This window comes from Lissotriton vulgaris, chromosome 1_1 (genome assembly GCF_964263255.1).
Source record: "Lissotriton vulgaris chromosome 1_1, aLisVul1.2, whole genome shotgun sequence".
Lineage (NCBI taxonomy): Eukaryota > Metazoa > Chordata > Amphibia > Caudata > Salamandridae > Lissotriton > Lissotriton vulgaris.
Window position 1 is genome coordinate 1,531,829,522 of NC_141685.1, and position 13,498 is coordinate 1,531,843,019.

At 45.9% G+C, this 13,498-nt stretch overlaps 1 protein-coding gene across 2 annotated transcripts in view; it reads right to left on the reverse strand.

The window, feature by feature from the left end:
• Window positions 1-13,498, reverse strand: part of LRRIQ1 (leucine rich repeats and IQ motif containing 1) — a 1,278,742-nt gene that overhangs the window by 357,706 nt on the left and 907,538 nt on the right. For both annotated transcript variants that reach the window (XR_015295276.1, XM_086917996.1), the window contains exon 22: window positions 5,909-6,010. Coding sequence is in view for 1 of the 2 variants with exons in the window: in XM_086917996.1 (XP_086774122.1) it covers window positions 5,909-6,010 (102 nt within the window). In the remaining variant the exon portion in view is untranslated. The remainder of the gene's footprint in view (window positions 1-5,908; window positions 6,011-13,498) is intronic.

The window sequence follows — 13,498 nt, forward strand, 5'->3', positions numbered from 1 at the left end:
TTCCACCCGCCTCCTTCTTTAACTCCCTGTTCTCTTCTGCTGATCTTCTGCTCTCTTCCACCTTGCCTCCTTCTCTAACTCCCTGTTCTCTTCTCCTGTGTTAATCTGCTGCTCTCTTCCACCGCACCTCCTTCTTTAACTCTGTGTACTCTTCTGCTGTGCTGATCTGCTGCTCTCTTCCACCCGCCTCCTTCTTTAACTCCCTGGTCTCTTCTCCTGTGCTGATCTGCTGCTCTCATCCAACCCACCTGCTTCTTTAACTCCCTGGTCCCTTCTCTTCTCCTGTGCTGAACTGCTGTTCTCTTCCACCGCTTACTTCCTTAACTCCCTGTTCTCTTCTCGTGTCCGGAACTGCTGCTCTCTTCCACCCCACCTCCTTCTTTAACTCCATGTTCTCTTCACCTGTGCTGATCTGCTGCTCTCTTCCACCCCACCTCCTTCTTTAACTCTATTCTTTTCTCCTGTGCTGATCTGCTGTTCCTTTGCACCACCTCCTTCTCTAACTCCCGGTTCTCTTCTCCTGTGCCGATTTGCTGTTCTCTTCCACCCGCCTCCTTCTTTAACTCCCTATTCTCTTCGACTGTGCTGATCTGCTGCTCTCATCCACCCACCTCCTTCTCTACCTCCCTGTTCTCCTCTCCTGTGCTGTTCTGCTGCTCTCTTCCTCCCCACCTCCTTCTTTAACTCCATCTTCTCTTCTGCTGTGCTGATCTGCTGCTCTCTTCCACCTCATCTCCTTCTCTAACTCCCTGTTCTCTTCTCCTGTGCTGATCTGCTGCTCTCTTCCACCCGCCTTCTTCTCTCTCTGTTCTCTTCTCTTCTCCTGTGCTGATCTGTTGCTCTCTTCCACCCACCTCCTTCTTTAACTCCCTGTTAACTTCTGCTGATCTGCTGCTCTCTTCAACCTCACCTCCTTCTCTAACTCCCTGTTCTATTCTCTTCTCCTGTGCTGATCTGCTGCTCTCTTCCACCCCTCCTCCTTTTTAACTCCCTGTTCTCTTCTGCTATGCTGATCTGTTCCTCTCTCCCACCCACCTCCTTCTCTAACTCTCTGATCTCTTCTATTCTCTTCTCTCGTGCTGATCTGCTGCTCTCTTCCACCCTGCCTCCTTCTCTAACTTCCTGTTCTCTTCTCCCGTACTGATCTGCTGCTCTCTTCCACCGCCTCCTTCTCTAGCTCCTTGTTCTCTTCTCTTCTCCTGTATCGATCTGCTGTTCTCTTCCACCTGCCTCTTTCTCTAACTCCCTGTTCTATTCTCCTGTGCTGATCTGCTGTTCTCTTCCACCTGCCTCCTTCTTGAACTCCCTGTTCTCTTCTCCTGTGCCGATCTGCTGCTCTCTTCCACCCCGCCTCCTGTTTTAACTCCCTGTTCTTTTCTCCCATGCTGTTCTGCTGCTCTCTTCCACCCCACCTCCTTCTTTAACTCCCTGTTCTTTTCTCCAGTGCTAATCTGCTGTTCTCTTCCACCCACTTCCTTCTTTAACTCCCTGTTCTCTTCTCCTGTGCTGACCTGCTGCTCTCTTCCACCCCACCGCCTTCTTTAACTCCCTGTTCTCTTCTCTTCTCCTGTGCTGATCTGCTGCTCTCTTCCACAGCTTCCTTCTTTAACTGTCTGTTCTGTTCGCCCATGCTGATCTGCTGCTCTCTTCCACCTAACCTCCTTCTGTAACCGCACACACACATGCATACAACCACGCACACACACACCCATACAACCACACAAACGCACACAACCATACCACACACACAATGTCACACACAACCACACACACACAATCACACACAACCACACACACAACCACACATACACAACCACACACAACCACACACAAAACCCCACACACAACCCCACACATCACCACACACAACCACACACACAACCACACACACACAACCACACACACAACCACAATCACACACACAATCACACACACACACACCCACACATACACACCACCACACACACACCACAACCACACACAACCACACACAACCACAACCACACCCAACCACAACCACACCCAACCACACACACAGTCACACATGCAACCACACACACCCACACACACAACCACACACACACACACACACACAACCACACACACCCACACACACAACCACACACATCTATCGCCCTCACTCTATCTATCTATCGCCCTCACTCTATCTATCTATCGCCCTCACTCTATCTATCTATCTATCTATCGCCCTCACTCTATCTATCTGTCGCCCTCACTCTATCTATCTATCGCCCTCACTCTATCTATCGCCCTATCTATCTATCGCCCTCACTCTATCTATCGCCCTTTCTATCTATCTATCTATCTAGCTATCTGCCTCACTCTATCTATCTATCGCCCTCACTCTATATATCGCCCTCACTCTATCTATCTATCTGTCGCCCTCACTCTATCTATCTATCGCCCTCACTCTATCTATCGCCCTATCTATCTATCGCCCTCACTCTATCTATCGCCCTTTCTATCGCCCTTTCTATCTATCTATCTATCTATCTATCTATCTATCTATCTATCTATCTGCCTCACTCTATCTATCTATCGCCCTCACTCTATATATCGCCCTCACTCTATCGCCCTCACTCTATCTATCTATCTATCTATCTATCTATCTATCTATCTATCTATCTATCTATCTATCTATCTATCTTCCTCTATTTATCTATCACCCTCTATCTATCTAGCTATCTATCTATCGCCTCTATCTATCTATCTTCCTCTATCTATCTATCGCCCTTTATTTTATTTTTATACACTTATAAGGCGCGCAGCTACCCAAAAAGGGTTTCCCGGCGCCGAGACACAGTACCAGATAGATTTAGTGAAACGGAGCAAGTAGAATTTATTTCTCAAACAACCAGGTCTTGATGCTTCTCCTGAACCTGGCGTAGTTCTCCTCCTTGCGTATGTGAGGAGGGAGTGCATTCCAGAGAGTGGGTCCTAGGTGTGAAAAGGACCTCCCTCCCATTCTTGCTAACCTAAACCTAGGTACACAGAATTTAGATGCTGATTGTGAACGCAGGTTTCGTTCGGGAAAGTAAGGGCGGGCTTATGCTTGAAGGTATTTAGGTGCCGTGCTGGCTTTAATCCGGAACATGTAGCTCAGGGCTTTGAACCTAATCCGGTTCTCAGCCCTCACTCTATCTATCTATGTATCTATCTATCTATCGCCCTCTATCTATCGCCCTCTAGCTATCTATAAAGCCATTGTTATTTGTAATATCAATACATCTAAGTCACGTAAATACAAAACATGTTGCATTACAAATGCTATAGGGGTCACATTTGCAAAAGTTAAAAGTATTGGCATTGTAAATGACAAAGCTATTCATTTCGCTATTTTCAAAACCAACACATAAATAAAAAAATTGTCATTTACAAGTCCAATAGCTCAAACTTTCCTAATGCGAGACCTATTGCATTGCAAATGCTTGTTATAGTTAGATATCTCGTAATGATGGATGTCCACTATATGTCTTAAAATGGCTGACCGCACTTACAAATCCTGGAGGATCAACTTCGGGATTTGCAGGGAGGTCCTGCTCATGCAGGGGCGACCTCACCCTGCCCCCAGGACTGAAGGGGCGACTTATAGGTTGTAAGTGCAGTAACTTCAGATATAAGAAAACGTATATCTGCTGTGAGAGGTGCAAGCATCAGCTCACATAGGCTGAAATGGCAGGCCTGTAGTCAGAGATTAAGTGGATTCCCATGGCTGGCACAATACATGCTGCAGCCCATGGGACACCCCTTGTGTACCTATGCCCTGGGTACCTTAGTACCATATACTACGGACTTATAAGGGTACACCACTAGCCAATGTGAAAGTGCCAAAGTACTGACCAAAGCCATCCATGTTATGTTATGTTATGTTAAAAAAATGTATATAGCGCGACTAACACCTGAAGGTTTCTTGGCGCTTGTGCTGAGGGAGCGGAGAAAAAGTCAGGGACAGGACTAATTGTAGGCCTCAGTAAACAAAAAGGTTTTGTGGAGGGATCTGAACCTAGTGTAAGGGGAGGACAGCCTTAGAGGGAGGGTGAACACATATGTTGTGGTCCTGGTTAGCAGGATCCCAGCAAACTACAGTTAAAACATACTGACACCAGGCAAAAAGTGGGGGTAACCAAAAAAGAAAGATCCTACTTTCCTACAGTCTCTGAAAAGCCTGAGGTACTTAACCAGACATGATACCCTAGTGCCACAGAAAATGCCATGGCCCAACCTACTGAGTCAGTAGTAACCATGCCACATCTACTAATCAGCTTAGCTGCCTGTTGGTCATCCCGAATCAACTGTTCTATATGAGATCGGAGGTCATCTGGTAGAGATGGCAACATAGTCTGCAATTAATCCACCAAAGCGTAAGAAAAACGCCCAAGAAAACAAGACATGTTAGTGGACCTTAAAGCAGAACTAGTAGAGGAATAAATATTTTGCCACACAAATCCTGTCTCTTAGAATCACTAACCAATGGAACATTAGGTAAAGAATCCGTATTCTTTGAGGCTGAGGCCAGATCTCCAGGAGCAGGCAGGTGCCTACGAGATATAGCACGATCTACTGAGGCCCCCGTATCAGGCTTATTCCAAGTACCCAACAATATGTTGTAAAGGGCCTCACTATATGGCAGAACAGGCTCCATCCCTGTCTGCCTTTGATAAAGGGTATTGATCAGGGGATCAATAGATTTTTCCACTGTAGAAAGAGATAACTCGAAAACCATAGCCACTCTCCTCAACATATTTGCAAAAGAGGAACTCGCCACAGTAGCAAGGCTAGAAAGGGAAAGCAGTCGCAAAGCTGGGGATGACTTCAGTCTAATAGACTCTCAAAGCGCAGACAACCAATCCACCTCCAAAAAGAGAGGATATTGCCTAAGATATAGGATGCAATAGCACCAACTCCTTTGTAAAATCTTCCAAAGGGTGACCTCCAGAAGTACCACCCAGAGAGGGAAGTGTAAAGACAACATTCCTTACCGAAGGCTCCATTGACTCCACATCCAACATCAACCAGTATCAAGAAGGCGACGCCTCAATGTTAATAGGAGTAATGAATTCGATCGGCACCGTCGTTGCTGCAGGCGCCGAAGGTGGAAACCCCGAAAGGCTGTGCACCGGCGCCAAAGCGCAGTCAGTGACGCCGACCAGCGCTGACCAAATAACTCAGATGACCCAACTGACACCGAGGGCGAACCCATCGGTGTGGCTCCTCTCAGTCTTACCTCAATGGGACCCAACATCGGTCCAGGGGGAAGGTGGGGGCCCAAAGATAAGATGTAGAGAATTGTAGTACTGGACTTTGTTGGATGATGTTGTAGCATATAGATAAACACCACTTTGGCTGGCCCTAATCCCTTGCCTATGAAAACGCGCAAAAAGGAACTGATTCACTGTCTGCAAGGCGTAGTGACACAACTCCATGTGTGGCTCCATGAGACATCACGTTGGTGACGTATGTAGCTATGAAAAGATTTCCGAATTCAGTGAGGCGCCTGCGAAGCAGTTCAAAAAAAGAATGTGTAGAAAACAACAAGAGCGAGACAGTTGTTAACAGTTATATTCCATGTAATTAAAACAATAACAATGCAACGGCAATACTCTCCTTTAAAAGATGATATATTTTAAAAAGTGGAACATTTCATCTCACTACGCATTTCTTTATGTCTATGTCATTGATGCAACAATATTGAAAAAAAACTTTACAAATCTGCGTTGGATTTTCTACGAGACGTCCTCCATGTTCTGAGCGTCACAGAAGAACACGACGATGCTGACAATTTACTGTGACGCACTAAATAATATAAACCACAACACGACAACAAAGCAGACATGAGACATACGGCAAATGTTTTGAGAAAGGCCAAAAAGAACAGCTCTTACTGTACCTCGAAAGTACTCCACTCTTGCAGGCTGGATCTTCCTTGGTGGCTTCACTGAGGCGTGTTTGTTTTCATGGTTTCTGAACAACGCCAGCCGCACAGCTGGATCTAAAACGAAAGAACACTTTGAAATGAGTCAAAGGGCAAGACCGGCCTAGTCATTCTTTCAAGATCACGTTACTTATTAAGACATTGGGTGAAGAGAAAATAAACGGCTTCCCTGTCCTCAAAGCTGCAAAACATACTCAACACAATAACAAAGCTTCATCAATAATGCTTCGAGAATCAAAACTAATTAGCCTTGCCACTGCACATTTTCAGATTTCGGAGGTTGCTAAACCACGGGTCTCAAGATAAGGGATTAAAAATGAAATCTTGACAGAAAGTCATTAGCCAAGGATTCCATCTGAACAAACACAACAATCTTCCATTTTTCCATTTTTGTGGATTAAAGTGATTTGTCTTCGGCTACTGTGTATTTTTTGTTTTTTTCAATCAACAGTAAGTGCTGCAAATGATACCCATAGATGTTTTAATTAAAATACATTCGTACCTTACATTAACTCAGGCAAAACTTTTCTTTTCTTCTTTGTAACAAAGCAAATATTTATCGGAACAGCGAAATAGTCTTGAGCCCCATAATGAATGGTTTCATCTTGAATATCAAATATTTGAAACAAGCATTAGCAAAACCAATCAGTCTCGCCCATGTAAGAGCTATTGGCTTTGCAATGTCTTTTAGTCATATGAGCAGCGTGGCTACTGATAAGCATGGCTAAAAGTTCAGGGTGTGGCATAGAGTGTTGTAGAGAAGAGTGGAGTGATGTAGAGTTGAGTGGAGTGATGTTGAGTTGAGTGGAGTGATGTAGAGTTGAGTGGAGTGGCTTAGAGTAGCATAGAGTGGAGTGGCATAGAGTAGAGTGGAGTGGCATAGAGTAGAATGGAGTGGCAAAAGAGTAGATGGCATGGCATAGAGTAGACTGAAGTGGAGTGGCATTGAGTGGAGTGATTTAAAGTGAAGTGGCGTAGAGTAGAGCAAAGTCATGTATCATAGAGGTAAGTGGCATATCGTATGGTGATGTAGTCTACAGTGGTGTAGAGTGGAGTGAAGTACGGCTTAGCGTGGCATTGTGAGGAGTGGAGTGGAGTGGCGTAGAACAGAGTGGCGTAGATTAGAGTAGAGTTGTGTGAAGTGGCCAGGAGTAGAGAGTGGCAAAGAGTGGAGTTGAGAGGCGTGGAGTAGAGAGGCATAGAGTAGAGAGGCATAGAGTGGAGTGGCATAGAGTGGAATAGATCAGAGTAGAGTAGAGTGTCGTAGAGTGGAGTATTATAGAGTAGAGTGGCGTGGCATAGAGTAGAGTGGGTTAGAGTAGAGTGGAGTGGAGTGGGATGGGGTAGAGTAGCATGGAGTGGCATAGAGGGGACTGGTGTACAGTGGATTGGTGTAGAATGGATTGGTGTAGAGTGGAGTGGCGTAGCGTGGAGTGGCGTACAGTGGATTGAGGTAGAGTCGAGTGGTGTACAGTGGCTTAGAGTAGCATGGAGTGGTGTAGAGTAGTACATTTGTGGGTGTAAGTAAATAAAGCGTCAATAGAGATGACAGGTAGGGTGAAAGCAACATAAAAAAGAAGCCGTAAAACATGCAAACATTTCTAACTGCTGGAAATACTGCAAATATATGCAGTGTCATTAACTAATTAATTGTGAAGGAAACCCAATGTAAATTAAAAGAACATATTTTGAAAACAAGAAACCTCGATGTAAAATAAAAGTACATCTTTTAAAAGCATTCGTCATCCTTGTTGTGTAATTACACAGCATAATTTTATGCGCCAGAGTGGTGTCTCAATATTACTAAAGTGTCGATAGAGATAGCAAAAAAGGTGAAAGTAACATAAATAAGAAGCCGTATGCCAGTGTTATAAGTAGGAAAGCACATTGCACATCCACAAAAAATACCCAAAAGCTTATAAAAAAAAGTAGCGCGTTGCAAAAATACAAGGAAGAACATAGACGAACAATAATACCTATTCTTGATCCATGCTCTAGGGAGGAGCTAACACAAGAAAGGAAGAGAAGCCTATGAGAGCTAAGCAATTGAAAGATTGCAATAGGGAGTGATAATGAAAACAACCAATTAGAAGTATGTAGTGGGCAGACTGTAAGCCCAATGAATTGTAAACAAGACTTATTGCAGGACAGTGCATTCAATGTGTAGGCTAGCCTAGGAAAGTGCCCCTTTTTAGGTTGAGCCTGAGTCAGCGCGCATTCGCTGCTCTGGCAAGCTGCTCTAGTGGAGTATGGAAGAGAAGCTCCACCCACTCTCCGCCCATATTTGTCATTGGCTTCTGTCTTTGTCCGTCATAAATGTAGGCTTCTGATTCAGTTGTCAGTTTGTTAGTCCCTCCTTAGTACAGCCTTATCTTCATTTGTAACCTCCATTGGCTACTGGCCCCTTTGCTTCTGTTGTTACACAGTATGTGTTTATTAGTCTTTAAAGAACTATTTTCTTTTTTTCTACTGCAGGCAGGACAACGTTTGCAGCCAGGACAATGACACATGCTTATTTTAATTGTGAACAGACTTTAATGGTCAGCACTGCTCCAGCTCCACAAGCACAGCGATAGCAAAAGTGCGCCTTTCGCCTTTGTTTTCGCCTCCGTTCTGTCATGCCATTACAACGCCGTCATTACAATGACTGCGTTGTTACATTGCATATGATTACAACGCAAGTCGTTATAAAGACTTGCTGTAGGGGGCAAGATGGACTTAGGAATAGTATCATTTTCCTATTCCAACTCCAGTTTGTTCAACAGTAGGGAAGGTGTTGGAATAGTAAATGATACTATTCCTTAGTTTAGCGCACTCCCTACAGGAAGTCGTTGTAATGACTTGCGTTGTAATCATTTGTGATGTAACAACACGGTAATTGTAACAACCGTTTTGTAATGGCATGCGATGTATCACATGCAATCTAAAGGCTGTTTCCCATCTCAGGAGGTCAGAAACAAACCCTGCTCGGGCAGAGGGTGTTTACACCCCTTCTCGCAGGATCACCTGTGAATAAGCATGTCAAGGCAGGGAGTTTCAGAGAGCCCACTGCGTTTGGTATGCAAATCTGGCTTCCCTCACAGGAGAGGATGCCGAGTTCCTTTCTTCAGAGCCCCTTTGACATCTGGAAAGACAGAAAAATTAGAAGCAGATAAGCGTACCTGCCCCCAGCGTAGTACCACCCCTAAGGTGGGTTAACCTGAAGAGGATGTGACTTTTCAGACTCTGCATCTTTGTGATGGCAAATTTAGGAACTCTGGGACAGGGTTATACCCACCTCCCACAGGAAGATTTCAAATAGTGGGCGTAGTTACCCCAGGGGTAAGTAGCCCATTGGTTACTACCCTACACTTCAATACCCTTAATTCCAGTATTTAGGTGAGACCCTGGCACCAGGAAATCAGATCCTGCCCACCAAAAGAGGAAGAAGGACCAAAGAGCAGCGCAAGCAAGAACTTCAGAAAAAGCAACTGGCTTGGCACTAGCCCTGCTGGCCTGTTAGCCTATTCCTGACAATTGCACCAAATATGTCTTATCCTGCAAGCTGCTGATCCTCCAAAGCCTAGGTGGACTGCAAGCACTTCCCCAAAGACACAGGAACTCCTGTGGAGCGGTGGAACTATTCCCCTGCACCTTGAAGATACCACGAAAGAAACTGTGAGGCTGCAAGACCTTGAAAACACAATGCTGGAAAGCACCACTTCACTTGAGCCGCCCAGCCCGAGCCAAAGTGAGCCAACAGTGCCAATGTGCCTCTAGACTCCAAGTCCACCTTGGGTTTCCCTGCTGTGGTTGTCTCGATGCCGCCTGCAGTCTCCATTTGTAAGCACCCTCTACCGTGACCGCTCATGGTGACAAAGACCCGATACCTAAGGACACCTCTGCACCCGTCACCCCAGGCACATTGGAGAAGAGGATCAAAGGTGTCCCCCCTACATCACTGAGCATCATGAGGCCTGAGCCACCCCTGTTGAGTCAGTCCAACTGGCCTCCCAATCCAAACCAGCAACCTCTTTTTACGTAGACTGATCCCCATAGACTGACATTGGGCACACAACGCTGTATTGTACCACTGCACCAGGCCGCCCTAGAGCCGTCGGATGTGACCTGCTGGTGCTGCCTTTGCACTTGCCACATACTCACCTTAAGTCCAGGAGACTGGTCTCATAAGTCGCTGTAATCTACTTGTATGTGTACTTGTTTTTCCTCCCACAGGATAACATAGCAGCTACTTAAAATTGCAATGCCGACTTTTGGAAACGTAAAGTATTTCTCTTGCAAAACGTACTTATCTTATAGTATTGATTCTGGTGCCTAAATATATATATATATATATATATATAAAGATACATGTTATTGGTGTGAATCTCCTCATTGAGTCGTGTGCATCCTTTATTGACTGTGTGTGTATTTTGCAGATGTCGAACATGAATATAGCATGTTACAATGAGTGCATTGACAACGCGTTAGTTTACAACGCAGTCCTTAAATGACCGTGTTGTTACCTCGCGTGCCGTTACATCGCAAGTGGTATCAAAGACTTGCTGTAGGGGGCACGCTGGACTTAGGAATAGTATTAATTACTATTCCTACTCCAGTTTGTGCAACAGCAGGGAAAGTGTTGGATTTAAAATCCAACACATTCCCTGGTGTTGCATTCCATCTACAGCAAGTCGTTGATACGACTTGCAATGTAATGGCAGGCATGGTAACAATGAGGTCATTGTAACAACAGTGTTGTAAACTACTGCTTTGTATTTACAGTGTTGTAAACGCTGTTTCCCGACTAACACTCCTCTCTGATAAGCCTACGGTTGCTCGACCACACTACCCCCTAGAAGAGCATACTGGGATTGCTAGAGCAAACCCCTGTCCAATCACAAGGGAATACCTGGACTCTTTGAACAATACATCTCAATGTGGTATATCATATAAAGAGCCAGCTTCCTACAGTGAGAACTAAAAATTACTATACAAGCAAAGCATATGTTTCACTGGGAGGAAAAAAGTCATATAGGAGTGGTACATCTGTTACACTACTTTAAATAGAGCATATCTGCCAATTATTTGTCCCCTTAGCTCCTATTATCAGCAATCATATGTTTCTGGAGTTACGAGTCATTCCATGGAGTAGCCCAAGACCACATACCTGGTCTCGTCAGCCACTCCCTCGCCACTGCAATAACAGAGAGGGCCGGCTCCCGACCCTCCAGTTGAGCAGCAGCGGTTAGAGCATGGTCCCGCCAGTCCTCTTGCAGTCCTTCGCACCTTCCGTTTCTTATCTCTCTCATTGCCCTTTATTTTCACTTTTGCCCCATTCTCTTTTATCTCTCTCTTCCCTCTATTCTCTCTTGCTTCCCACCTCCCTGCCTTGCCGCTCATCCCCTTCCCCCTGCACTTCTCACCACACTCCTTTCCCCGTCACCGACTGATTCGCTCTGGCTCGCTCCGATCTCCACCCAGCCCCTGCCTCCCGACTCTCGGATTGCCCCTTTCACCTCCCAGTGCTACCTAATGGAGGCAGCTGCATGGTCACGCTAAAGGCAAGCTCATCTGACCCATCCGGACCTGGTCCACAAATAGTGCCAGGACCCCTGGATCCAACTCAGGGGAGAAGTGTTCAACTGGATGGTGTTGGAGCACTTAGTGTTTTGTAAAATACCCCTCCCACACCAAAAGGCCCCTTGGTGTCATTCTTCATCATCGGGGTCTTCGCACCCCTCTAACGGGATGCGTAGTGCTACGACCTACGACTACGTGGGAGCACTTTTAGTTATGACTATATGTGGTGCATGTGTTTTAGGGTGTATTTATAAGTGAGTGGTGGGATGTGGTGAAGGTTAAAAAGTACCTGGCGCGTGAGTATAATCGGAAAAAAAAAATTATGCCTAACTCCGGCTGGTACTATTAAAAAAAAGTGCAGTGCAAGGTCAAATCTGTTGTGTTTATGGACAGGACCTCAGGTGTGCGTCGACATGTTTCTGAGGCAGAGCTCCTTCTTCAGGACGGGGGCACAACTTCCCCACCTTACTCACGTTTCATTAAATATTTATCAAAATGTATTAAAGTTGATAATGTAAAACGTGATATATTAAGGCTATAATGTGCCTACAGCAGTCTGATACAAGTTCAATGACTTATGAAGCTTGCTCACTTTCAGCGGAGCAGCGTGTGGGGTAAGACGGTGGATAGTACGTCCCGAACCCATTGCATTATAGCAACACCCCAGACGTTCCTAATGCTCATGAAGTAAGCAAGCAAGCTTCACCACGTCCCACCACTCACTTATAAATACACCCTAAAACACATGCACCACATATAGTCATAACTAAAAGTGCTCCCACGTAGTCGTAGGTCGTAGCACGCCGCATCCCGTTAGAGGGGTGCGAAGACCCCGATGATGAAGCATGACACCAAGGGGCCTTTTGGTGTGTGAGGGGTATTTTACAAAACACTAAGTGCTCCAACACCATCCAGTTGAACACTTCTCCCCTGAGTTGGATTCTTTTTGTTTATTAAGTATTCTGTGGAGCAAGAATCCTTGTCCATTTTGCTCTACCTCCCCCTCTTGTTGTTTGTAAGGAGCCCTGGATCTTCAGCCCAATGCTAATATTCTGCCCCAAAAAATCTGAAACCTAAACCCAAGCCTCGAGACAACTGCAGCAACGCCTCTCCAAGCTCCACTGAAGGATCCTTCACCTGCCACCACTGCCGCTTCTCCTGTGACGTAAGAACCCTCACAACCTTCAATCAGCAACACACACCCTGCCAGAGACAACAGCTCCATGGCGCGCTACTCAATGCCAGATCCCTCTGCAAGCACGCAGCGGAAATCTGGGACACCTTCGGCCTGACGTATGTTCATCACTGAAACCTGGCTCACCCGCATCTGCACCAGACATCACCACCGCTACACCCTCGGATACAAAATGATCCACTGTGACCGCCCCTACAGACATCACCATTATCCACAATGACCCCCGTGACTGCAACGCCCTGGACGATGACGCAATACCGATCAATGAATACTTCAACTTCCAGATCAAAACCAACGCCAAAACCACCATCAAAGGAACCCTTGCATACAGACCGGCAGGTCCCCGTTCCAGCAATGCCATCCCGGACTTCATTGCCCCCCTGGCTATAGACTTCAACCACTACTTCTTCCTGGGAGACCTGAATTTTCACCTAGAGAACCCCAACAACACCAACTCTACCATGCTTCTCAAAAATATGAGCATCATTGGCCTCCTACAACTTGTTAACACTCCCACGCACAGCACTGGACACACCCTGGACCACATCTTCTCCACCAACAACCTCGCCAATTTCTCCCACACCACTGAGCAGACCTGGACTGTTACAGCATCATTCACTTCTCCATCGACAACATGCTGGAACCCCTGACAAAACACCAATCCCTCCCTCGACACAACTGGAGCAAAGTCACTGAAAACTTCTTGTCTGCCGCCCTCAATGAAGCAAGACCTGTTCCTACTGACTCCATCGAACTCAACATCCAAAACGTCACTAACTGGATCTTCT